Here is a 24,581-nt window from a genome sequence, read left to right on the forward strand (position 1 = left end):
ATATCAGACAACTTCTGCTCCTGGAACAGGCAAGCCACCTCAAGGATGGAAGACTGGGTAGACATTTGTGATCTCACCTTTCCACCCAAACAACATTTTAAGGCCTGGTGCCATGCCTCCAGGTTAAAGGAGGTGTCATGAAGGAGGAAGCCTTCTTCCCACTGTTCCTCCTGCTTAATTAGGGTTGAGGAGTGTTCCAGAAGTGACACTGAGATTTAAGTTGGGAAAGTCTTCAGCCTCACCAAATACTGAGACACTCCTCTGAAAATCGCCATGACTGAAACGAGAGCTAAAAATGGTTAATCCTAACAACTGCCTTCTGCCCATGATAAGGGTTGCCAGATTTAGTGAATAAAAATTGCAGGATTGTCCAGTTACACTTGAATTTCAGATAAGCAACAAATAATTTTTAGTGTAATTATGTCCCGTGCAATATTTGGGCATAATTATACTAAAAAGTTATTGTTTGTCTGAAATGCCTCTTAACTGAGTGTTCTATATTTTATCCGGCAGCTCCATTGGTAATGGCCCCAAAACAAATGGTCTGGCTTTCTTGCTTTGTGTCACTTTGTTTTGGGAGAAAGGGATGATGGTATTACAAGATAGAAACATTTGAAAACCCTGTGTTTGCTCTCCACCAAAATGATTTGGTAGTCACGGGCATAGGGGCTATCTAGAGTAAGATATAAGCTGAATGTCCCTCTCTCTCAGTGACTTTTCAAAGAACGGAGTTCTTCAGCTCTGAACAAAGGACACAACAGAAGAGAAACTTTTGTTGTTGGCTGCAGCTGAGCAAATTTATCAAACAAAGGTAGCATTCAGCTCCCCCTCTGCACCACACTCACACACCAAAGTTCAACAAACTGCATATAGAAACCAGAAACAGTGATGAAATTTTATCTGGCTAATCTTGTAATTATGAAGTTCTATTTCCTGGTTTTGCTCCTGAGCGAGATGGAGCAAAGACACAGTGAAAAGAGGGGAGAAGAAAATGAGCATAACCAGATTTGCTCTTTCAGCAAACACAGACCGAGGACCAGATGAGGAGAGGAAGTCGTGGCCTCAAGGAGAGACAGGCGGGTGACGGGCGTGTACACACAGCGGCTCCACGCAGGGTGGCAAGAGTCTTCTGATGTGCCCTCAGCACCTAGAATAGTGCCCAGAGTACTGAAGCATTCCATAAATATTTGTTAAATAAATAGCAACGGTTTGCACACAGACCTGGGGAGGAAGGGGAAACCAGAGACGGCTCCTGAAGGGGAGGATGCCTGATGCTCCAAAAGAGGAAAGATGCATCAGTCAGGCCAAAGCACTCCGCCGAGCATGCCGGACTCCCCTGAATGGAGACACCCCACAACTAGAACCCAGGTGATGTGTGGGTGGGGGGAGGGTCCGGGGGTACATCTGATGACAGCTGGAAACTAAGGCCCACTGTAGAGCGGATGCTCTGCGGGGTTCAGGGATGGAACCCTAGTTGCAGCTTTTTCTTAAGGGGAAGCAGGGGAAAGGAGGGACCCAAAGGGACTAAGAAAGAGCAACCCTAGTAGGAGAGAAGCTGGGAGATGCTCCTGCCATGGGAGTGGGGACAGCACATCACGGAGATGTTAGTACCGGTGTCAGAGGAAAGGGGACTGAGCTTGGGCTTTGGCAAAAGGCATTACCGTTGAGTGGAGGGGACGGGGATGGACCATGGAGGGTTACAGGATGAGTCTGGGGTGAGCAAGTGGAGAGACCGAGTGCAGACGGCCCCTTCCTGGCAGTGCAGTGAAAGAATAAAGAGCTGAGGGGGCTCTGGAGCCTGCAGTGGGGACAGCGGGGGCCTTCCCAGGTCTGCCCTTACAGTGGGAGAGGCCTCCACATCAGCAGAAGATACACAGAGGGGGCCACGGCTGGGGCATGCTGACCACCCGCTCCAGAATGAAAGCTGGAATGCCATGTGCCTGGGCTAGGGGTGCCTCTTCTCTACCTCTCCCTCCTACCCCCCTCCATGAACCTGATTCCCTGCAGTACAAACACACTGGGCGCGGCTGGGTCTCAGGCTTGCTCCTGAGCACGCTGGCTCTTACCTGGCAAGTGGTGCTGTTTCTGGAGGCAAGGAAATGAACAGTTCAAGAGGAAGGGGGCTCAGGCACTCAACTCTACCTCATCCATTCAAAAACACAAAACAGAAATAAAAACCCCATGATCTGGAAAGACAAGCGCTCACACAGACCATCATTTTACCCGCCTCCCCCAAGGCCTTCTGGGACTCTGCAGGCAGCCAAGAATCTCTAGGGAGATAAATTACAAAAAGGCCACTTAGGAATTCCATTGCCTCAGCAGGCCCTGCACTGCCTTCCCCAGCAGGACGGGCCAGCCAAGGCAGCCTGGGTGGGTGCACCGCCTGTTGCCACCAGGGAGCCTGGCAAAAGCTACGTTTCTTTCAAAGACAGCGACTCACAGGTCTAAGTCATGGGCTACGCCTTAAAAAAATAAAAAAAAAAGATGGGGAAAAAATCAAGGCCTCTACATCCAAATAACAAGAGTCAACTATTATTTATTTAAACAAGCCCAAACAGTAGGCAATAAATGACGTCTTCAAGATGCCATCTGCCCAAAACTAAAAATTATACTAACATAAAACCGATAAAAATGGACAAGCTCTATTTACAGTTTGTAACAGCCACACTTACTTAAAAAGAAAGTACGAAAAGTACAATATCAAGTACAAACTAGAACCAGGACAGTATTCGTATTTCTGTTGCTTCCCTGAAATAGTTTCTATTGGATCAAAAACGCATGCAGCATGGCTAGAGGTAGCCTTTAACTGGTGCCAGGCAGATTAAAGATCCCCAAACCAAAAGTCACTAAGAGCTATACAGGGTTATCATGTACATAGAAAGTACATAATAAATGAATATTTTAATTATATGAATGAAGCAACCAAGCGGGAATTCTCACCCCAAAAAAGATGTGCAATCGCTTGCATGTCATTTGGTTCCACCACAACACTTAAATATACTAAATTACCTCTCTCTCTTGAAGCTAGGTTTTGAATAAGATGAGAATAAATCTTCTAGGTAGCTTTCTTAAACTTGAAGTTAAAAATCTAAGGAAGAAGTAGCCAGATTCAATGGGTCTGCCTCTGTCTGTCTTTAAATATTAGGAAAGGGTGTGCATTGAACACTCAGCTCAAGTGTGGTCCAGCGGCCAGCAGCACGGTAAGAGTTCAAGCATCTGAGGGGTCCCCCCAGACCCACTGACCCAGAATCAGCATTTAACAAGATCAGCAAGTGACTCATATCTACTTCAAAGTCTGGGAAGTGGTGGTTAGAAGGGCAAGATTGGCTGGCTTTCCGTATTTTTACCGCAGACCCACCGAGAATGTGAAGATCAAGCAAGAAACCTCAGAAAGTTATCAAGTATGACTTTCATTATATTACATTTCATTTTACAATGTTGTTCAGTTTTATTTAAACTTTGGTCTAAGTAACAGAGCTATTTTCCTTTTCTTTGTCCATTAGCCTTAATTTTTCAAAGCGGTTTGGAACTTCATGCTACCATCCAGAGCAATGTCAACTTTAAATGATATACAGTAATATGGTAGGAGGAATGGAAACTATTTCTTAAGTTCAATTTTAGATATGATTATGTAATTTCTCCTTCTCTCTCCTCTTTTTTTCTGTGACAATTACAATTGGCTTATAAGCAAACCAGCGTTACACAGCAAGCCAGGATGTCACTTAGAGTGTTACCTAGAAAAATGCTATGTAATTAGGGAGGCAGGGCTGGTGCAGTATCGAGCACAGAACAAGCCCATATGCACATGGTCCAGGCCAAACACGGGAGCTCTACAACAGGCCCAAGTACACATTTCCACCTGAAACGGCAGCGCCACAAACTGAAGAGTTAACCACATCCACTAACCTGTAAACTGGAAGAGTGGGGATCGCTCGTCTGTTTTCTACGACCTGACAAATACCAGGATGGGTTTAATAAGGATCCGTGAGTGAGTGAGTGAGTAAATGAGTAGCACTCACACCGCAGCTTCTCCCTACCACACTCTGCCCCCTTCCCTTTCAATTCTTGCAAAAGCAAGAGAATTCTGCGAACCGCCCTGCCATTCCTGATTGCCAAGCAGCCTCTGACCACATGTGAATTGCCTCTGCCACGGTGTCCATGAGGACCACTGGAGGGCTCATGGTTGGGCACCAGATCACTCCCACCCCCTCGCTAAATAATTAGCAGCAGCTTCCTTATTTTCACACTCTTCGCACATGGAAAGATAAACAGTGTACAGTCAATAACCCTACGGAAACTAAGATCAGGGTGAAGTGGCGATTTTCAATAACCTTCAAAGTCTTCTGCTGCTAAAGGTGACTTTGAAAAGGTTGAACTTTCTGCACCCCTTCGGCTGCTGTGGTGTGGATACTTCCCAGTAATTCCACTGAAAGCAGGCCAAGAGTGAAAAAGGAAAGTGACAGAGATCAGTAACAAAGACAACTAACTGTGTCCTCAATAAATTGCATGAGATTAGCAGAGGCTAGGGTTGAGGCAAGTAATGCTGGCAATACCTGACCCTTTGATGCTGGAATAACTGGTTGAAGATTAACCAACCAACTGGGATCAAGGGGGAAAAGGGATGTGTAATAATCTGGGCGAGGAAGATAGATGAGACGGGGCAACTGGTTCCCAGACTTAGAATAACACCCGCGACTCATTATGCCCCTGCAGGAAGTAGGAGACCTGAGTTCATTAGCAGGCTCAGCCACTCCACTGATTATTGGGAGGGGGGGAGCTCTTTTTCAAATGCTTTATAAACAACAAAAAAGCTACGATTCACATGGACGGTAGTGTCTTCTTCCACTCCTCTACCTGATTCTGAGCCTTAAAACGCCAGCTCACAAGCCACTTCCCTGGGAAGCCTCCCCGACTGCCCAGTTAGTTATTCCCTCCTCTGCACCCCTAGATGCTTTGCTTCTACCTATGGTGCTTTTTGTTTATCTGTGTTTCTCCCACGAGAAGCTTAAGTTCCTGAAAAGCAGGGGCTGGGTCTTAATTATCTTTGGATCCCTAGAGCATGGAGCTGTAAGAAGTGACTGATAATGCCTGTTTTCGTTATAAACATGGGAGCTATGCTTGGTGGGTAGCATGACTGCTGCCCAGGAAGGGGGTGCATCAGACTGGGGGATACCGTGCGCAGAAAGAACGAATGAAATAGTGAGAGTATCTAAAGCAACCAAGAAAGACATTCTGAGAGATGAGGGCACGTATGTGGGATTACCGACTTCATGCTGTACCAACACGTGACTTCAAGCCACTCTCTCCTCTCCCCCACGTATAACAAGGAATAATCTCTTTCCTGAATACCTCTCAGGATTATGAGGAAGGAGTAAAACAGATAGCAGGCCTGAAAAAACACTTGAAAATGTATAATTTAAGAGATTATTATTATCAACATTTCAGTAGTGAAAGGTAAGGAAAGTAGAGACTCTTTGTTATGTATATGACTGGCTGGCCGGAGGGTGGATGGGTGGATGGATGCATGGGTAGATGGATGGATGGACAGACGGATGGATGGATGGGTAGATGGATGGATGGACAGACGGATGGATGGATGGGTAGAGGGATGAATGAATGGATGGCTGGAGGGCAGATAGGTGGGTGGATAAAGAATGGCTCATCAGCCATGAAGCAGCAAAAAGGAAAAGAAGGTTAAGAAGTATCCAGCTTGAAATCTTGCCAAGCCATTGTCTTATGGAAATGTCTCCATAAGGATTCTGAATTTAGAAATGGGAAAATATGAGCAGGGAATAGCCCCATCTAATTAACAAAATGTTACCCAATTAATGAACCTAAAAAATATCCTGGTCTGAAAGCTAGTAACTCCTTTCTCTTGTTTACTTAGCATTTATGTAGTACTTTAACATGTATTGATCCAGAATGCCTAAGTTTAATATTTAATGCAACATCTAATAGATTTCCATCAAGACACTGAAAGAAACATCATTATAGGCAATGATTTTATTTTTAAATTTGAAAAGGCAAATGAGGTTCAAGATATTTTAAAAACAAAAAACACTATTTCAAACAGTAGCAGAGAAAGTGCACAACAGAAATCTTTTATCAATTTGATCTCTAACTAAAAACCTAAGTTCAGCACAAAAGAATCAAAATATAAAGCATGCATGAAAAGCCATTTTAACAGTCTGTGCTGCCAAGAGGTGAGTGAGCTAAATAAAAGGGTCACTCTCTAAGTTTAATTTCACTAGGCGGTCTTTAAGTTTATATTAAAGGAAAAAACGTGCCCACACAACCGTGCACTGAGCATATTCCTTGTGCGCCAAGTGAAATAGTTTCAGAAGGAGAGACTTAATTTTGCGGCAGCCATACTCGTCACATTTGGACAAGCTGTGGACTGAGGGGGCTCTGCACATAGAGCCTGGAGAGCAAAGCTACATTTTAAAAGGGTTCCCTGTGCTCCAGCAGATGGGCTGTAAACTTGACCAGACTGCAGGCACCGCGTCCTCCACCCTCACCAGTTGAATGCATTAACTTTTCTATTCCTTTCCCATATGCTTTATCGCACATTCAAAAACATGGACAGCAGATGGTAGGTAACAAAGAAAGAGATCAATCAACCGAGCAAAAATGGAAAAACCTTGCTCTAACGGGAACATCTAAAAGCCACTTACCTCCAACCTCCCATTAAGATGGGGCTATTTTAATAATCAAATGACATTAAACAGAAGAAACTTCCTTTATGCCATCCTGAAGAAGTAGAGTCTGCCCTTCTGTATTAGGATATCTGCCATAAGAGACTTGCATTTTTCTAATGCTATTCTGTTTTCCTAACTTGGAATAACCACAGATTTCCTTAATATCAGAAACATAGACACGATAATAGAAGGGTCAGAAGTTGCCAGAGAATGATTTTCTATCACATTAAACACGAATAATCGTAGGGCTCTGAGGTTCCACATTCAGGAATCAGAGGGAACAAATGAATCTCATGAGTACAGAAGCAAGAAAATGTTCTAAGTTTGAGGGAAAAAAACCAACCTTCTCCTTTTATGAAATCTCTATTTTAATTTAAACAGAAGGCCTATCAATGCCACTAATTCTGTCTGGGTAGATCTCCAAAGACAAAGGGCTTGGGGAAAGTACCTGCACTAACATAGCAACAGTACACACAGCAGGAAAACTGTGCACAGGTGTCACTGTTCTTTGGGTGGATACAGTTTCTAAAAGGCAGGGAGCTCAGAAACAGAATAAAAGTTAGGAGAGGCCACATGGGGGAAGAAATTGAACTGAAAACCAGAGGACCTGACTTAAACACACACTTCTTTCCTAATCCCAGACATGGATCTCTGGGCTCAGCCTGATCCCACAAAATCTGCACATGAGCAGGCATGTGCATTTGAAACATCTAATGTGTATCTTATAGGTTAATGGCACAAACAAGGGAAATAGGGAAACAACCATTGCTTGTCTCAATTTCCAAAAGATATACCAATTGTTAGGAGAGTTTTTTAAATGTCAAGGAATTCCATTTTTTTCCAGTAGATCTCTTGGTATGCTCAACTCTGACTTCCATGAATCGATGTTTAGAACTTTACTATCTTAACTTTTTTAACAAGAGGCTATTAGAATACTTTGAAGGATTGATGGAATACACTATTGACTCAAAAGGGTTAATGAATAGTCCCCAGTAATTTCTAGAAGCTGCCTGGTCATTAACAGTTCCTGGCACTTGTTTAAGTATATCAATTCTTACACCTTGCAACTAGCATGTAACCTTTAGGTTTCCTTTAAAGAGAACAAGCATCCAATCGCCTGGGTGGCTCAGTTAGTGAAGCATCTGTCCGACTCTTGATTTTGGCTCAGGTCATGATCTCCGTGCTCAATGCGGAGTCAGCTTGTCTCTCTCCCTCTGCTCCTCCCTTGGTGTACACACACTCTCTCTCTCCTTTTCCCTCTCCAATCAATCAATCAATCAATTAATCAATTCTTAAATAAAAAATAAAGAGAACAAGCTTTGAAACTTGACACCTCTAGTCCTGTGTATCCATGTAACCTATATAACCTCAGCAGTATGCAAATATTAGACTCTGGAAGGGTTACTTTTTCTTTTTCTTTCTTATTCCTTCTCTACCCTGACACACACACACACACACACACTCCACATGCATGGACCACGGCTCATCTGGCAGGTGATGGGATCAAGTGGTTCTCATGATCAGATGGGATGTTCGGTGAGGGGATGATCCGGTCATGTGGTAGACCTGAATAAACTATCAAAGAAAAATAAAAGTCTGAGTAAAAACATTGTTGAACATAAACATAATGGTGAAACCTCAATTTTGATTTCTTTTTTTAAAGATTTATTTTTTTTATTTTATTTGACAGACGGAGATCACAAGTAGGCAGAGAGGCAGGCAGAGAGAGAGGGAGGAAAGGAGGCTCCCTGTGGGGCAGAGAGCCTGATGCGGGGCTCAATCCCAGGACCCTGGGATCATGACCTGAGCTGAAGGCCGAGGCTTTAACCCACTGAGCCACCCAGGCGCCCCCCTCAATTTTGATTTCTAAAAGTGTTTGAACAGTCTTCAAAACTGAAAGCCCATTACAGCTGGAAAATGAAATGTATGCACTGGGTTGTTCATCTATTACTCTATCTATCTACTACGTACAAATCTGCCCACCAAAATGGCTAAAATTAAGGAACTAACACCACCGAATGATGGTGAGAATGTGGAACACAGAAATTTTTGTGGGAGTATAGAAAAATACAACCAATTTAGAAAAAGTTCTAGTAGTTTCTTGTGAAACTTGAAACATTCACCTACCTATAACCCAATTCTCTTTTTTTCGCAAGAGCAGTGAAAACATGCCCAAAGAGCAACTGTATAAAATTGTTCAGAGCAACTCTATTTACAACAGCCAAAACCCAGAAATAACTTGTGTGTCCATCAGCAGGAGAATGGATAAACTGTAAGATATTCGCCCAGTGGAATACTATTCAGCAATCTATTGCTACAAGAAACAAATGGATGGATCTAAAAAACAAGTTACAGCAAACAAAGAAGCCAGTGTACACACTGTATGATTCCACTTACTTGAAGGTCTACAAGAGGCAAGAAAGTATCTATAATGGAAAAAATCTGAACAGTGGTTGCCCCTAAGTGATAGAGGCAGACATTTATTGGCGGGGACATGAAGGAACTTTCTGAAATGATGGTAAGATTCTGTATCATGATGGGATTTGGATTTGCACAGGTATATTCATATGTCAACACTTAAGGCTGGTCTATTTCCTTGTATGTAAACTTTCCTTCAAAAAAATCAAATATTGAATACTAATTAATGATAGGCATGCTGCTGAATTTGGAGCAAAGGGCAGTGATATTTGAAACGTACTTTATAATGCATCAAAGCAGAAGACAGATAAATGGATGGATTGATAGGTAATAAAGCAAGTACAATAAAATGGTGATTATAGAATCTAAGTGGTGAGTATTGGTATTCACTGTAAAATTCTTTCCATTCTTTTGCATGGCTAAACATTTTCATGAAATAAACTGGAAAAAAAATCTGTTACAGTCCCATAATAGCATCATTTAAAAATTTATTTTCTGGATCATTGTATAAGCAAAGAAGAATGTAGACAGTTTTGGGTTTTGTTTTTTTTTTTAAGAGTGAAAAAGATTAAACTTCTGCAAGTAAATTCAAATACCAAATAAATACTGGTATTTCACGCTTACTTCAGAACGAATAAAGCCCTCGCTTGATGCCCTAAGGAGAACAAGGCCATCTCATTACGCTCTACGGATCCAAACATACCTGGAGAACTGTCTTACAAATAACCACATCCTTCCCCTCCGCCAACTCTCCAAATTGTTGGGTCCTAACAAGTTTCTCTTAATATGTAAACTGTCTGCCAAATACTAATGGGCTCTGAACACAAGCCAGAAGATTCCCCCAAGCCCAGCTGGGTGTAACCCCAAATCCCACCCTGCTCGACAGGACCTCCCCCAAGAGCTCAGGAGTTACTTGTAGGAGCTTCTTATCGCTTCTACGCATCTGGACCCCACACAACAAGAGGCGCAGGGCTTGGCCCTCAGGAGCTGCTTAGTAAATAACCATTCAAGGTTGCTTTCCATCATTCAAAAGCAAAGCAGGGACCACACAAGGGCACAGATTTGTCTTTCTTCATAAAAACAGCCCATTAAGAGGCCCTTATTCACACTGGTAAAAGGCCGTAGGATCAAAATTGTGGGACGTTATGATGTAATCCGCCAACTCTTACGACAGCAGCACTGCCCGAGGATGCAGGGCGGGTTGCCTTGCGTCACACAGGGGACTCTGCCACTTACGGTGGGATTTAGGGCAAATGGTTTAACTTCTTTGCTTCTCATTATCTCACTCTTCTATGAAAGGAGACTGATATTTACACCTCACAGGAGTGACATGAAGACTAAGGACAATAATCCATCAGGGTACAAAACAGCATCATGTCTGAAAGGTAATGAGTACCCCGTGCACGTTAGCTCGTCGTTATTTGTACTCTTCATGTCTCTGTGAATGAAGCAGAGAGTGCCTGCCATGATCACACTGATTTAACATTAAACATATCACAGATACCATTAATAGTTACCATCCAGTGCATTCACTAAATCACAGTGACCGAACTGAATTGCAGTTTCAAGTTCTCAGGGTCGAACTACAAAAACTTGGGGCTGCTTCAAACAGCGCATTTGGTATCCCATACGCTCTCCTAGGATCTCTTTGCATACGAGACTATGTTGGACTTGCAAGGTGTCAGGGCAGCAAAGGATGGGGGAGTTACCTTCCAGAGTCCTCCTTGGAACTTGCCAAAGGAAGACGTTCTGCCGTCTGCCTTCCCATTCTCACTGACCTCTACAACAGGTTCCCTACCCTCTCTGCCCATGGACCCCCTGTCCACATTATGGCTGTGGCAGGCAGAAGGAACCCCTGGAAGAGGTCTACCTCCTCACCCCTGGAACCAGCGAATATGTCACATTAAATGGCGAAAGTACTGCAGGGGTGATTAAGGTTATAGACTTTACGATAGGGAGATTTTCCTGGGTTATCTGAAGAGTTCAACGTAGTCACACAAGCCATCTTAAAACCAAAGAAGTCTCTCTGGCTGGGGCCGGAGAGATGCAGCAGGAGGAGAGGTCAGAGAGCAGTGAGATGTGAAAAGGCCTCCAGGTGCTGCTGCTGGCTTAGCCATGGAAGGGCCAAGATGACAGAATGCAGGTGGCCTTGAGGAACAAAGAAAGGCTCCAGGCTGATAGCCAGTAAAGAAAGAGGAACCTCGGCCTGATACCTATCTGCAAGGGACTAGATTCTGAAACTGTATTTTAAATCAGTTTGGAAGCAAATTATTTCCCAGAGCCTCCAAAAAGGACTGGGGTGCAAAGGACACACCCCACCCCCATACCCAGGTACTACCAGGGTTAAGAAGGAGGCGCCAGCACCTCACCCACTGACGCTGTGCTGTTGATTATCGTTTTAAAGTCAAAAGGTCTTGGGGCACCAGGGTACCATGTTAAATGCTACCTTCAGCTCAGGTCATGAACTCGGGGTCCTGGGATCAAGCCCCACCGGGCTCCCTGCTCACTGGGGAGGCTGCTTCTCCCTGCTCCCACTTGAGTGTGATCTCTCTCTCTCTCTCTCTCTCTCAAATAAATCAATAAAATCTTTTAAAATAACAGAATAAAATAATTTACAAAAATCAGAAGTCTTACTAATGTGACTCACCTTAGGGAATGAGCACAGCTTGAACCAAAGTGTTCAGTGACTTTAGTTCAGCCTTATCAGAATTACATTTAAAATTACATTAAAGGGGTGCCTGGGTGGCTCAGTCAGTTGAGTGTCCAACTCTTGATCAGGTCATGACTGCAGGGTCATGAGATCGAGTCCCACAGTCAGCTCCACGGTCACTGAGAAGCCTGGTTGGGATTCTATCCCTCCCTCTCCCTCTGCACCTCCCTGTTTGTGTACTCTCTCTCTCTAAATAAAATACAGTAAAAATCTTGAAAAAAAATTTATATTAGAAATCTTTTCCCTCAATACAAATTCAGTAATCTTTCCATTCAAATTCTGAGCTCAAAAAAAGTAAGTCAAAGCAAATGAAATGCTCACCTGACTTGGAAATGATTAACTTCCCTTATTAAACTCACATTTCTTTGTCCCTAAGAGGTACAGCTTAAAACAAAACAAATAAGATGACACTAATCTTTTATAAACTCATCACTCACTTCAAAGTTATCCTTCCCTAAGCCAGGTTTTCCTGTGCCACTTGCTACTTCCCAGAAATCCGAAAGATCTTTCCAGTTTCCACATTTGAGTATGTGTTTATATGTTTTACATAAAATTAAGGGCTCAAAATAGTGGAACATATCAGATCTATATTTATTTATTTATTTATTTATTTATTTATTTTTAAAAAGATTATTTATTTGACACAGAGAGAGAGAGATCACAAGCAGGCAGAGAGACAGGCAGAGAGGAGGAAGCAGGCTCCCTGCTGAGCAGAGAGCCCGATGTGGGGCTCCATCCCAGGACCTGAGATCATGACCTGAGCCGAAGGCAGAGGCTTTAACCCACTGAGCCACCCAGACGCCCCTCAGATCTATATTTAATCACCTTACCTTCCCATTCAATTTAAGTAATATGAGTTTTACCTAATTATTTTGTAATTATTATTCGGAGCTTTACCTGACATTGGAAATCACTACAGTACCAGTATTTCCAATCAATGCTGTCACAGTTTAACTATTTGATCACCAAGAGGACATCTCTTAACCACATTTATAACTAAGAGGTGCCCTGAGTGATGTCCTCATGCTTATGCTCTCTAAAATTAAACTTCCTGTGTCCCATTGTCGATAAATCCTTAAAGTACCTGGAAATACACATCACAACTTATAGGTGGACTTTTAGTCAGACAAGTGTTACTAGGTTTCATCTTACTCAAGAGATTCTTACCCAATTACATAAAAAAGTCCCTTAGCAATACCTTCTTAATTTATTTTTCCAGTTTCCTTCTAACTGGATTATAAAACATCAGAGGGTAAGGATTTAATCAAGCTTACCCCAAAATCAGGTGTTCCCCTCCACACCACCCTTTTTGTCTAGGAGGGTCTTCCTACAGTACGTGCTCTGTATTTAGGGTTGTAAGAGCGTCAACAGTAGCACAACCAGAGGGAAGGGAAGGCGAGGATATACCCTGGTCCCCCCGGGGTGATGAATGGAACATTCCAGCTAGAGAAGATGATTTAAGCTGGTGAAGCACAGGTGCAAAGGTTGGAACAGGCACATGAGGAAAGGCAGGAAAGCTGTCAAGGCCAGACTTAGTAATTTAGACTTCATACTTCGGGCAACAGCAAAGTATTAAATGTTGCTCTGCAGAACAAAATGGCATTTGAAGAGGGACCCCGTGGACAGAAGTTAGGCTGAAAGAACAGATTAAAACAGGAAGAGAAAAAGACAGGATGCTTTCAACAAGTACCTTACGAGAGCAGGGGATACGTGATCATGAAAGTGAGGAGAAATGAGTGAATGACTGTTTAGGAGATCTAACGGGAAGACAAGGTCTTCTTTAGCCTTAGAGTAACTGAGTGATTCTCTCCTTTTCTCCATTCTGTACTTACCTTTTGACCAAAGCCCTGAACTTGAGAAGACCAAGCTTCTCTGGGTTCTCAAGTTTAGTTCCTGGGGTGAAGACTTAAGCCGGGACATTTCATTCTCCTTCTCCTTCTCCCAGCCCCCAGGGTTTGAATCCCACAGCTCTGCACTCAACCACCAAAGACCCCATTGGCTGCTCTTCTAGGACCTGCTCGAATGGCTCACAAGTCATGTAGCCCCCCTCTCTGGGCTACACTGAGCTTAACTCTTTGCTCCCAGCAAGACAGCAACTGCAGGAGATCAAGTGGTTTTGCTCTTCCTGTGATGCCCAACAGGTGCTCTGTCCAGGTGTTTCACCCAATTCTCCCTCTGCCTGCCTTGGGGCCTGGGGCCTGGAATGGGTGGGGTTCATCAGCCTCCAGAGGCACAGGTATCGAAGAGCTGAGCCCCTGAGACAGCACCTGGGAGGCCATTCCAAGGTGGGGGGCAGCATCCTTTTATTATGTAAAGGCACTCGGGCGGCCTACAGTGACATTCAAGGACAAGGTTCTTTTACCTTGTTTAGTTACCAAGAGATAAGTTTCAACAAAAATTAGACCAAAGTTTAAAAGCAACCAAGATTTCTGGAGCACCTAGGTGATTTAATTGGTTAAATGTCTGACTCTTTTTAATATTTTTTAAACATTTATTCATTTGAGAGAGAAAGAGTGTGTGTGTGTGTTCGTACAAGTGCAAGTAGAGGGAGGGGCAGAGCGGGAAGGAGAGGAAAAAGAATCCTAAGTACAATCTCACAACCCTGAGATCATGACCTGAGCTGAAACCAAGAGTCAGATGTTCAACCGACTGAGCCACCCAGGTGTCCCTAAGTGACTGACGATTGATTTTGGGTCAGGTCATGAACTCAGGGTCATGAGACTGAGCCCCATGTCAGGCTCCGCACTGAGTGTGGAGCCTGCTTGAGATTTTCTCTCCCTCACTCTCTGCCCCTCCCCTGCTCACTCACATTCATATACTCTTTTTCTCAAAAAAAAAGAAAAGAAAAAGAAAGAAAGAAAAAGAGCAAGAAAGATTTTTCAAGGTGGCTTTCGGCAGGGTTTTGGGAGGTTCTGTATTCTCCCTGAAGATATGGCTAATCCCAACTCTAGAAGAAACACAGAAGATCTGATGCGCTCTGCTTATGAATAAATCACAGCCTACTGAGTTCATCTGGGAGAGAACGTTGTTTGGTGATAGTGGTGGGGGAGGTCCTTGACACAATTGCCAAGGATCCTCAGCATGGCTCCAATCTGGCAGGATTTTGTTCAAAAGATGCAAAAACTCCATGCATTTCTCTAAATGTTATCTTCGGTAGGTCTGGTTCCCCAAAATGGTCCACCGTCACTGTACCATTACCCTGACTGCTTGGGTGCCCATTTCTTTTTACACTCCTTGGGAGTCAGTATCTATATCCATTTCCTATTGCTTCTATAACAAATACCACCACTCAGTGGCTTAAGACTGGGCTACAGTGAAGATGTCAGCAACACAGCATTCCTTCTGGAGGCTCTGGGGGAGAAGCCATTTCCTTGCCTTTTCCAGCTTCCAAAGGCTGCCTGCATTCCTTGGAACATGGCCCTTCCTCAACCCCACAGCAAGCAGTGAGGTATCTTCATTGTCTCTCTCACACTGGCCCTCTCCTTCCATGGTCACGTCTCCATCTTAGACTCTGATCTTCCCATCTCACTCTTGTAAGATTCTTTGTGATTATATTGGATCTACATGGGATAATCTAGAGTACTCGTCCCATCTGAAGATCCTTCCTTAGCTCTGTAAAGTCCCTCTTGTCATTTAACTAATATATTCACGGGTTCCAGGGTTCAGGACACGGACATCTCCAGCGGCCCTTCTTCTACCTTCCACAGGGTTTGTGTGGTAAGAAAGTGCCATAAGGTCAGGTCACCTTAATTCTCTGGGCCTGAATTTCCTTGTCTCCAGAACAAGGAGGATAAACTTGACCTTAAGGTTCCTTCTGTGTTACATAAATATATCTATCTTGATCTAAAGACATCTACATAAGTGTGCCATATAAATACACCCGTAACACTACCAACCATGTGAACTAGAAGGTGGAGAAAGGATCTAAGGAGATACCCTGGTTTTGAGTCTAGTTAGTAGAGGACTTCGGGTGTGCTGGGTAGGAGGAGGCTGAAAGATGAGCTGGAGGCAGAGAGCCCTGAAAGGGAAAGGTTTAGTATTGTGTTGGAGGAAAAGGAACAGAGCTAAGACATCATGTCAAGGCAAGAGAGAAAACAAATGGGGTCATCCACATAAAAAGATTTCATTACTGGAATCTGTGGGGATTAGTAAGTTCTGTAAAGGGTAAGTGAAAGAAATAAAAAGGAGCAAATGTTTGCACACTGATTTGAATCCGAGAGGAAGAGGAGCTGGTGAATAAATCATTTAAAATAGAGGCTTGACCAGAGGAAGGTAGAATCACCTTAAATATGTTGACTCAACTGTTTGCTCTTAGGGAACTTTTTATGAAGCCTTTCTAGAGTCATGAATTGCCTCAAATTTTGCCTATTTACAAGTCTAATTTTATGTAAACAATTCTTAACACAGGGCATACCATTGGGTCACACTGTAGAATTTCTTTAAAAATAATTATTTCATACAATTAACTGGTCTATTTAGAGTGCTGAAACTTAATTTTAAAAATGCATTTCTGAATGCCACACTGGCTCAGCTGGGGGAGCATGCAACTCTTGAGCTCAGAGTCGTGGGCTCAAGCCCCACGTTTGGTGTAGAAATCACTAAGAAAAGTAAAGAAACTTAAAAAAAAATTTTTTTTAATACATTCAGTTCCATGTTTAGTGGAACTGAATAGCTTGGCCAGGACTAAAGTCTTTAAAAGCCCTTAAATTATATTCAGTTAAATCAAACGAAAATGACTTATTTACAATTATTTCTTTGTTACTCGATAAAACTATAAAAGCATCATAGAAGTGTGTGATAATTTCCATTAGACATGTTTCACAAAAAGTATAGGAGGTAGGTGTTACCACATGACAATTTCTTCCATCTAGATTTCTGAAAAATTTTTAAACAAGTTTTCCTTCAGTATTATTATACATGTCTGTGTTATGTCCAACTTATTTCCTTGGGCTTTTTATTAGCATGTAGTATTTACTAGAATTACTAAATTAGTATTTCTCAACAATAAAAATGTACAGCTAGATCTACAGAGTTATCAGTAATTTCTTTAGAAGGAAGAGTTGAGTAAAGCTTAAGAAGTACTTTCATTTGCAAGCTATTAGTTTAGAAATCTATACAACAGTCTCCTTTTCTTGGCTAGAATGTTAAGCAAATAAGCTGTAAATTACAAAACGTTTTAGGAAAGTACAAATAGGATACAAAAATAATTCATAAAGTCATTTCAAAGTCCCTGCCAGAAACTACCTAGCTACTGCTGTGGCTTTTGCACAGTTTCCACACCTGGTACACAATAAAGCCCGGTGACCTCAGCCAGTCCAAGTGCTACAGTTTCCCAGGATGTGAATTTTTTTTTAGATGTTATGTTCTTAACAGTGTCAGCCTAAGTCATGCTTGTCCAGTGATCCTCCTGATACATACAACGTTGCATGGTCTTTCAACTGATCATGGTGTTCTAATAACTGAAATTTGAATTTGGCAAAGAATAGACCTCTCAAAGAGAAGAAAGAAAACCAACCATTCAGCTCAAATGTTATGACAGATTGTAGCTTTTTGGAGATGAACATGAAGTTAGCACATCATTGCAAAATACCTTACTATTAGATAATGAGCAGCAAACTAAAGATCATACAATTTAAGTCTGAGCATGAAGTCCTTAACCTAGCAATGACCTTTCTTTTGGCACATAGCAACAGTGTTGGGCTTCAAAATTACGTTCCCTATGGAGCACATCTGCACAGCCTACTGCCGCTTCCAGGAGAGCCCCTCTACGAAGCCAGGTTAATGCACAGTTGTCCGAGAGGTGAAGAAAGTAAAACTTAGCTGGTACTTCTGAATAACAGATGCTTTTCTCCTCAGAAAAAAAAGTAGATATGATAAATGCTTTAGAGAAACTTAGAGGAAAACACTTCATAAAAGCCCGTTATCGTGTTCCAGAGCTAATTCAAATCTATGATCGGCAAAGCAAAACTTCACTTGGACAACTATTGCCTATGAAATCCCTTTGCTGGGTCAAAGCAGCTACAGGAAGAAGAATCTTAAGTCAAACCTTAAGTTTTATCTTGAAGATATCAAGGGCATAGTAATGCTAAGAAATGTTGCAGATGTTCATTTCCTTAGATGAAGTGACAAAGACTTGTTTAATAAAGACGGCGTCATTTAGTTTCAGGGATCTAACTGTAATACTACCGTAGACAGTATCTATCTATGGGCTCCAGGTTTCTAAGTAATTTTTCCTAAGCCGTTTCTAAACTCTGTTGGTGTGAGCTTGGTATGAGTACAAGGCATGTTCAAAGCATTATTCCAGGAACCATTTCTGCAATAGAAGCAAAACTTACTAATTAGGTTTTAGGGAGAGTAAAGGTAAAGATTGACGTTTTCCTCTAAACAGTGCGTTATGTTGCACTATAATGTGTGCAGTAGCTGTCTTCAATCCTTGACTCATTCAGCACTACCTGAGCACCAACTACATACAAAACAGACTCCAACCTGCTGGGGAACTGCAGAGTGAAATCAGATGTAGCATTTTCCCTCCCCCTGTAGGGGATGGGGGAGAGAAGAGGTGAATTAGAAACAATGTTGTAAGTTGAGTGTCAAGATGGTTTGAGGAAAACAGTTGGGGGGAGGTGATCTTCCAACCTCAAAGGAGCAACTGTCCACTCTCTTAAAAATGGTCCTAGCTCAGGGCTGCATGGCACAGTTCATTAAGTGACCGACTCTTGATTTCAGCTCAGGTAGTGATCTCTGGGTCATGAGATCAAGCCCCTTGTGGGGACTGTGACAGCCCCGCCTGGGCCTCAGTGGAATCTGCTTAAGATTCTTCTCTCCCTCTGCCCCTTCCCCCAGCTCTGCACAGTCTTTCTCTTTAAAATAAATAAATCTTAAAAAAAAAAAAAGGTCCTGGCCCAAAACCTAGATGACCGATAGTGAGACTGTGACTTCTGGTGGAGCTCGTGGGCTCAATACTTTAAGAAGCAGTCCTACCCAGTCAAGGTGGGGGAAAAACATTCCAAAACACTTGGTCTTACACTCAAACCGTACCATATACTAAGGCACTCCAAACCATAGTATAAATATCCCACTGGTTGACCATTTCTCACCCACTTCAAAGAATATTCCATTTCTGGCAGTTTAGTTATGCAATCTGATTTTTAGCAGTAAGACTTCTGTAAAGTTTGGTCTTCAACCGTTTTAAACCTAGCAGGTTTCGTTCATGACTTTTTTTTCATTTGAGGCCATGCCTTCCACTATTTTATAAGGGCATGAACTTAATGTTTCTATATATTCTGATTTCAAGTGCAAAACACTCACCCCGTTCTTTGGAATTAATAGCCTCATGAAACACAAATATCATATTCATTAAAATAGCTGATTCCAAGAGCAGTAGGGTATTAATGAAAGAGACTATAATTCTACACTGATGATCTAATGTTCTAAACATTCATTTCCTACTGAAGAGACATATGGGTCTTTTTGTACCTTGCCAATGTCCCCCTTTCCACAATATACATTACTAAATTTATACACAGTTCATAACAGTCCTATTATATCACAGCTGTAGAAAAAAAAAAAACAATGATGAAAGAGACGCCAGCAAATGATCCAGCAAGGGACTAATAGGCAAACCTTTAATTCAACATGTAGGTAACAAACTAAACCCAGCTGTGGATAGGTAGGGCCTTCTTTGCCTGTCACAACATCATGAGTGGAAGTCCACCCAGGGTTCTCTGCTCCCGGGCAATATTTGAATATTTGCTACAAGGGAAGGAGGTTAGCATGAAGAAAAGGGGGTAAGTCAGGGTTTCTGCAAGAGGATGGTGTCCGCTTGGATGAGGTGCTCCTGGTTCATTCCATCCACATGGTAGACCTTACAAGCCTCACACCTTCCTACCAGGAAATGACATGGGCAAGGAGTCCGGGGGTGGGGGTCTACAGAGCTGTAGGAACACTCTCTCCAGAGCCCAGAGAGACCACAGGAAGGCCCAGCAGCGGTGTCCGGGGTGACCGCAGCTGCTCATCTGCTCCGGCCTCACTCACCCTTTTGAAAAGACAGGCAACACAGAAGCACTCAATTTTGTCCCCACACCCGAGTGCAAAGGAAGCTTCGGGGTCCCCCCCCCAAATAAATTCTTATTTTAAAAACAAAAGACAGGCTTGTGGCTATCACTCCCAGGTCTGGAAAGCAGATTTGCAGAGGCCAAAGATTAGACAAAAGGCATGCGCTGGCGACATACAAACCTAGAAATGATTTTTTTTTTTTTTTTTAAGTGATTAAGGCCTCCCAGTTCTAATTTTGTCTACCCTTTTGGGGATTATTCCTGGGGCGCCGAGCAAATCCCCTAAGGCCTGGAAAAGACGTTGGACAGGGAGGCGGATAAGACCCTGAAACTTTCCCAAACTGCGGCAGGCTGGTGGCGGGCAGCGGCCACAGACCTCCGGGTCCCAGGGCGCCGGGGGCACTCCAGAGGCGGCGGCCACCTTCTCCTCCGCCAAAACAAAAGGGCCGAATTCAGCCTTCGCACTCGGGTGTCCAGGACCCAAACCCCAAGGGGGATCGGACGGCGGCGACCCCGGGGCAGCCCCTCTCGCCCGGGGCGAAGGAGAAGATGGAGCCTCGTGTCCGTGTCACGGCATAAAGGAAAAGACCTTCGGAGGCACGCAGACGAGCCCCCCGAAGCAGCAACAGCTGGTGCCACCCGCGCGCCCCTCGGGCCTCGGCCTCGGACCCCGCCGGAGCCTCTACCCGGGGCACCTCGGCGTCCCCCGGCGGCGCCGCCCCCTCGGGAGCAAGGCGCGGGGGCTGCAGGCCCGGCGGCCGAGGCTGCGGTTGGGGCTCCGGCAGCTCGCCGACACAATGCGGCCCGAGAGCCTCCCCGCCCGCCGCCGCCACTGCGGCAGGCCCGTGGCCGACACAAAAGCCCACCGGCCGCCGGCCCTCGCGCCTCCCCGGCCCCGCCACCGCGCACCGACCTTGGGCTCCGGCGCCGGGCTCCCGCAGCGTCTTGGTCTCCGCCTTCCAGACGTTGCAGCCCAGCAGGCAGAAGAGGAGCGCCGCGGACCTGCTCATCTCCGCGCCGCAGGGCCCCGGGCGGCTCGGGCTCGCCGACCACCGGGACGGAGCGGCGCGTCAGGGGCGGCCGGGCGCCGCGCCTCCCTCCATGTCGCCTGGCTCCGCGCGCGCCGGGCCCGCCGCCCGATTGGCCGCGCCCCCGCCCGGCGCGGCGCCGGGCTCCGCAGCCCACGGCCGCTCCCTCCTCCGCGCACCCCGGTGGGTTTCCCCGAAGAGCCGCGGCGGCGGCACCGCCAACTCTTTAACCCCTTCGTGCCTCCTGCCCCGCCCGCGGGCGGCGCCCAGGCCCCGCCGTGGTGCCACCTGGCGGCCGCGGCACGGCGCGGGGAGGGGGCCGCGCGCCCACGAGCCCCGCTCCAGCCCTCGCAGCAACGCCCCCTCACCTCCGCCCGCGCGCCCTCGAGCCTCCCCAAGGACCCCGAGCGCGACCTTTGGCTCCAAGACAGCACAACCCCCCACCCCCTCCCCTCCGCGATCCCCCTCTATTTTATAGAAAATAAAACACCTGCTTTTCTGCGCTGAGGCCTTCGCACCTGTTAACTCAGGGTCCTCAAGACGCCATTTATGTCTCGGGGCGTGGCCTGCCTCAGTTTCCTCGGTATAAAGCAACCTGCAGCTACTCAGGTCTGCCTATGTTCCCCAAGGTTGACCTGACACCCAGTGTTAAAGGTCCGCGGAAACAGAATCCCTATGCCTGTATAAAATGTAGTAGGCCCTCTGTGCCTAGGCGTTGGCAGATGAAGGGCTCTACATAGAATGGTGCTTGGCTATTTCTAGAAGGTTAGGGTAGGGAAGAAATTACTTTTACATATATTGAGGGCCTAGGTACCCCCCCTTTTTTTGTCTTCACAATATATGATTCAAGAGATGGGTGGTGTTATCCCCATTTACAGATGAGAAAAAAGAGGCTAAGGAGGGTTAAGAATATGTCCAAAGCACATAGCTGGTCAGTGGCAGAGCCAAGGCTAAAGAAAATAATCAGTCTGGCCCTAAGGTTAATGCTCTTCACAAAATCCTTGCTTAGGTACACCCATCCCATCCTGCCTCAGTTTCCTTTCTTTAAATGGCTCCTGTCTATATGTCTTCCTCCATACAACCTTTTTGTTACCCTGACTCTGTCCACCCCATCTCCCAACCAGCCCTGCAGTGACCTTCGGACCTCTGTGCAGCACCCAGGCTCTAAGGAGATCCACACCAATCTCATTGTCTGCCCGGTGCTGCCTCTAGAACACCAGGCCAGAGGAGGGTTATTTCTGTAATTTTATTATTTGGGCGTTAAGGCAGGGCAGGCAGTGTACCAAAAAGAGAATGAAGGATGGCATTTGCCCAGTTGGCTTATGATAGACAAATCATTGTGAGACACAATAAAAACCAGGAGGTGGAGGAGACCATATGGGTTTTATTGTCACCCTAAGGACCAATGCTACAATTAGTGCAAATTGTGCACCTGCACAGGGTGGCAGGTAGTCAGAAGGCGGAAGGAAAACCCACAATTAAGGACTGCCTGATCCCTCCTCCTTCTGACTCCCAGAGTCAAAGCCTTAGGGCTGTTGTTCCAGGGTCCACCTCAGAGCCAGAGCAGGGAAGCGAATGGAATGACAGTGCAGCTAAACCCTCAACGCAGCTGAGTCACCAGCCTGCAGGAGCACAGAGTCTAAGCAACTAGATTGCTGGTTAGAGCATGACTCCATGGAGGAGGGCAGTCCTAAAGTTTTCAAGTCACTTCCTGGGTAGTGGGCTGCTTTCTAAAAGATGTAGCATTAAGCCCCGTTCTAGAGTTGAAACTTCCCACTTCAAATATCTCGAGGATGTGCCTCGGTCAGGGATGTTGGGGATGTTGGCTCTGAGAAAGAGAACCAGCCTGAGCCAAAAACAAACAAGCTAAGCACATTAACCAGGCTGATTATTGGATCACCTGGGACTCCTAAAAATTGTGAGAGCTGAAGTCTCAAAAAGGAATGAAGGAAACTATTATGGGGGGGGTGGATTCCTTATATATGCCACTCTCACTTACAACAACTTCCTTGGGTAGTATTAGGATTTCCAAATTATAGATGAACAAACAAGTTCAGTGACAATTTGCTCAAAGTATCCAGGTCTGATGACAGCGAACTCAAATTCCCTGTAAGACTGTTACCTCCAAGAATGAATTTCATGCAAATAATTCAAGTTACCTCTTGCTGTGTCCAAATTAAAACCTGTTCTAATATCAGTAATGTCTGAATCTAGTTAATGATATCCAGTAAATAATATGGTGCCAGTGTTGATCTCCTGGTTCGGTAATGTACTATAGTTACATAAAATGTTACAATTGGTTTGCGAGGGGCGGAGCTTGGTGCAGGGTGTAACTGGAACTGTCTGTAGTATTTTTATATTTTCTTGTGAGTAATAATTATTCCAAAATTATAAGTTAAAACACCTGTACCATACAATTTTTTTCCCTAAGCTTTATTATTTCCTCAAAACACTGGGGTTTGTGATCCTAGTGTAGAACAGAATTTTTAAGAGTGGGTGGAATCTTGGGGCGCCTGGGTGGCACAGTGGGTTAAGCCTCTGCCTTCGGCTCGGGTCATGATCTCAGGATCCTGGGATCGAGTCCCACAGGGAGCCTGCTTCCCCCTCTCCCTCTGCTGCTCCCCCCACTTGTGCTTTCTTTCCTTCTCTCACTGTCTGTCAAATAAATAAATTCTTAAAAAAAAAAAAAAAGAGTGGGAGGAGTCTTAGTAAACACTAAATGGTTAGTCAAGTCAAGTTGGGTCACATGCATGACTGTGGCTGCTCAGGTATGATGGATGATATTATTGTGTAAGATTTCTGTAGATGACATAGCACTTTAGAAGAAGTTTATGTACCTTTAGAGCAAAACGGAGGCTTGAATAAATAGTTTCAGAAATACCACCACCGATCCACTTTGGGAAACACAAAGAAGTTATTTTGCACAGTGTACCCTGTAAGCCTGTTTCAAACCCCCATTACTTGGATGTTTTCAGTTACTTGGGTGGGAGGCTAAGAGCACAAATTCTGCTAAATCACATAAATAACCATACTTACATATCATCTTCCCAGAATTATGTAAGAGTTAATAATCACACTTTTTTGCTACTGGACTAAAAGAATATGGTTTACCTTTCCTCGTTTTCTAATAATCAGAGTCCAACTCAGTAACTGTGGAAAAAAAAAAAATCAGTGCTTGAGAGGGAGTGTTTGCAGAACAATGGGAATTAGAAGTGTTCTTTTCCTTCTAGAACTTTTCCGGTTGCTCTTATTAAAATCTCACATTGTTTGACTAAAGATGAATTACAACTGTACTTATTTGAAATTGCTTAGAAGTTGCCTGACTGCAGCATTTGATTTCAATTTTTCCAGTCCTCTGCCAAAAAGCAGTGATGCTATATACAGAACTTTTCCTGTCTGAATTTTCCAGAGACCTTGATTTCAGAGGCTCTGTGTCAAGGTTTCCTAGCCCAAGATTATTTATTCTATTGAAATCTTTCCTGATGTTGGTGCCCATGCAGTGGAATTTTAATTGTCTGAGTTTCCTTCAAGAGGCATTGTCCTACCTTCTCCCCTTTCTCCTCCTACTCATTCCCCCCACCTCACCCCCAACATCCGCCCCGAGTAAGAAGCTGCTTGTGAACAACACTGATTATGAGGTTTGCACAGATCAGGAAGTGTGTCATGGACATTC

At 44.5% G+C, this 24,581-nt stretch overlaps 1 protein-coding gene across 1 annotated transcript in view; it reads right to left on the reverse strand.

The window, feature by feature from the left end:
* Positions 1-20,980, reverse strand: part of FAM171A1 (family with sequence similarity 171 member A1) — a 127,796-nt gene extending 106,816 nt beyond the window's left edge. Inside the window, exon 1 of the mRNA XM_044226629.1 lies at positions 20,794-20,980. Coding sequence (XP_044082564.1) covers positions 20,794-20,890 — 97 coding nt within the window. The 5' untranslated portion in view covers positions 20,891-20,980. The remainder of the gene's footprint in view (positions 1-20,793) is intronic.
* Between the last annotated feature and the right edge of the window lie 3,601 nt (positions 20,981-24,581).

The sequence above is a fragment of the Neovison vison genome, chromosome 12 (genome assembly GCF_020171115.1).
Source record: "Neovison vison isolate M4711 chromosome 12, ASM_NN_V1, whole genome shotgun sequence".
Classification (NCBI taxonomy): domain Eukaryota; kingdom Metazoa; phylum Chordata; class Mammalia; order Carnivora; family Mustelidae; genus Neogale; species Neogale vison.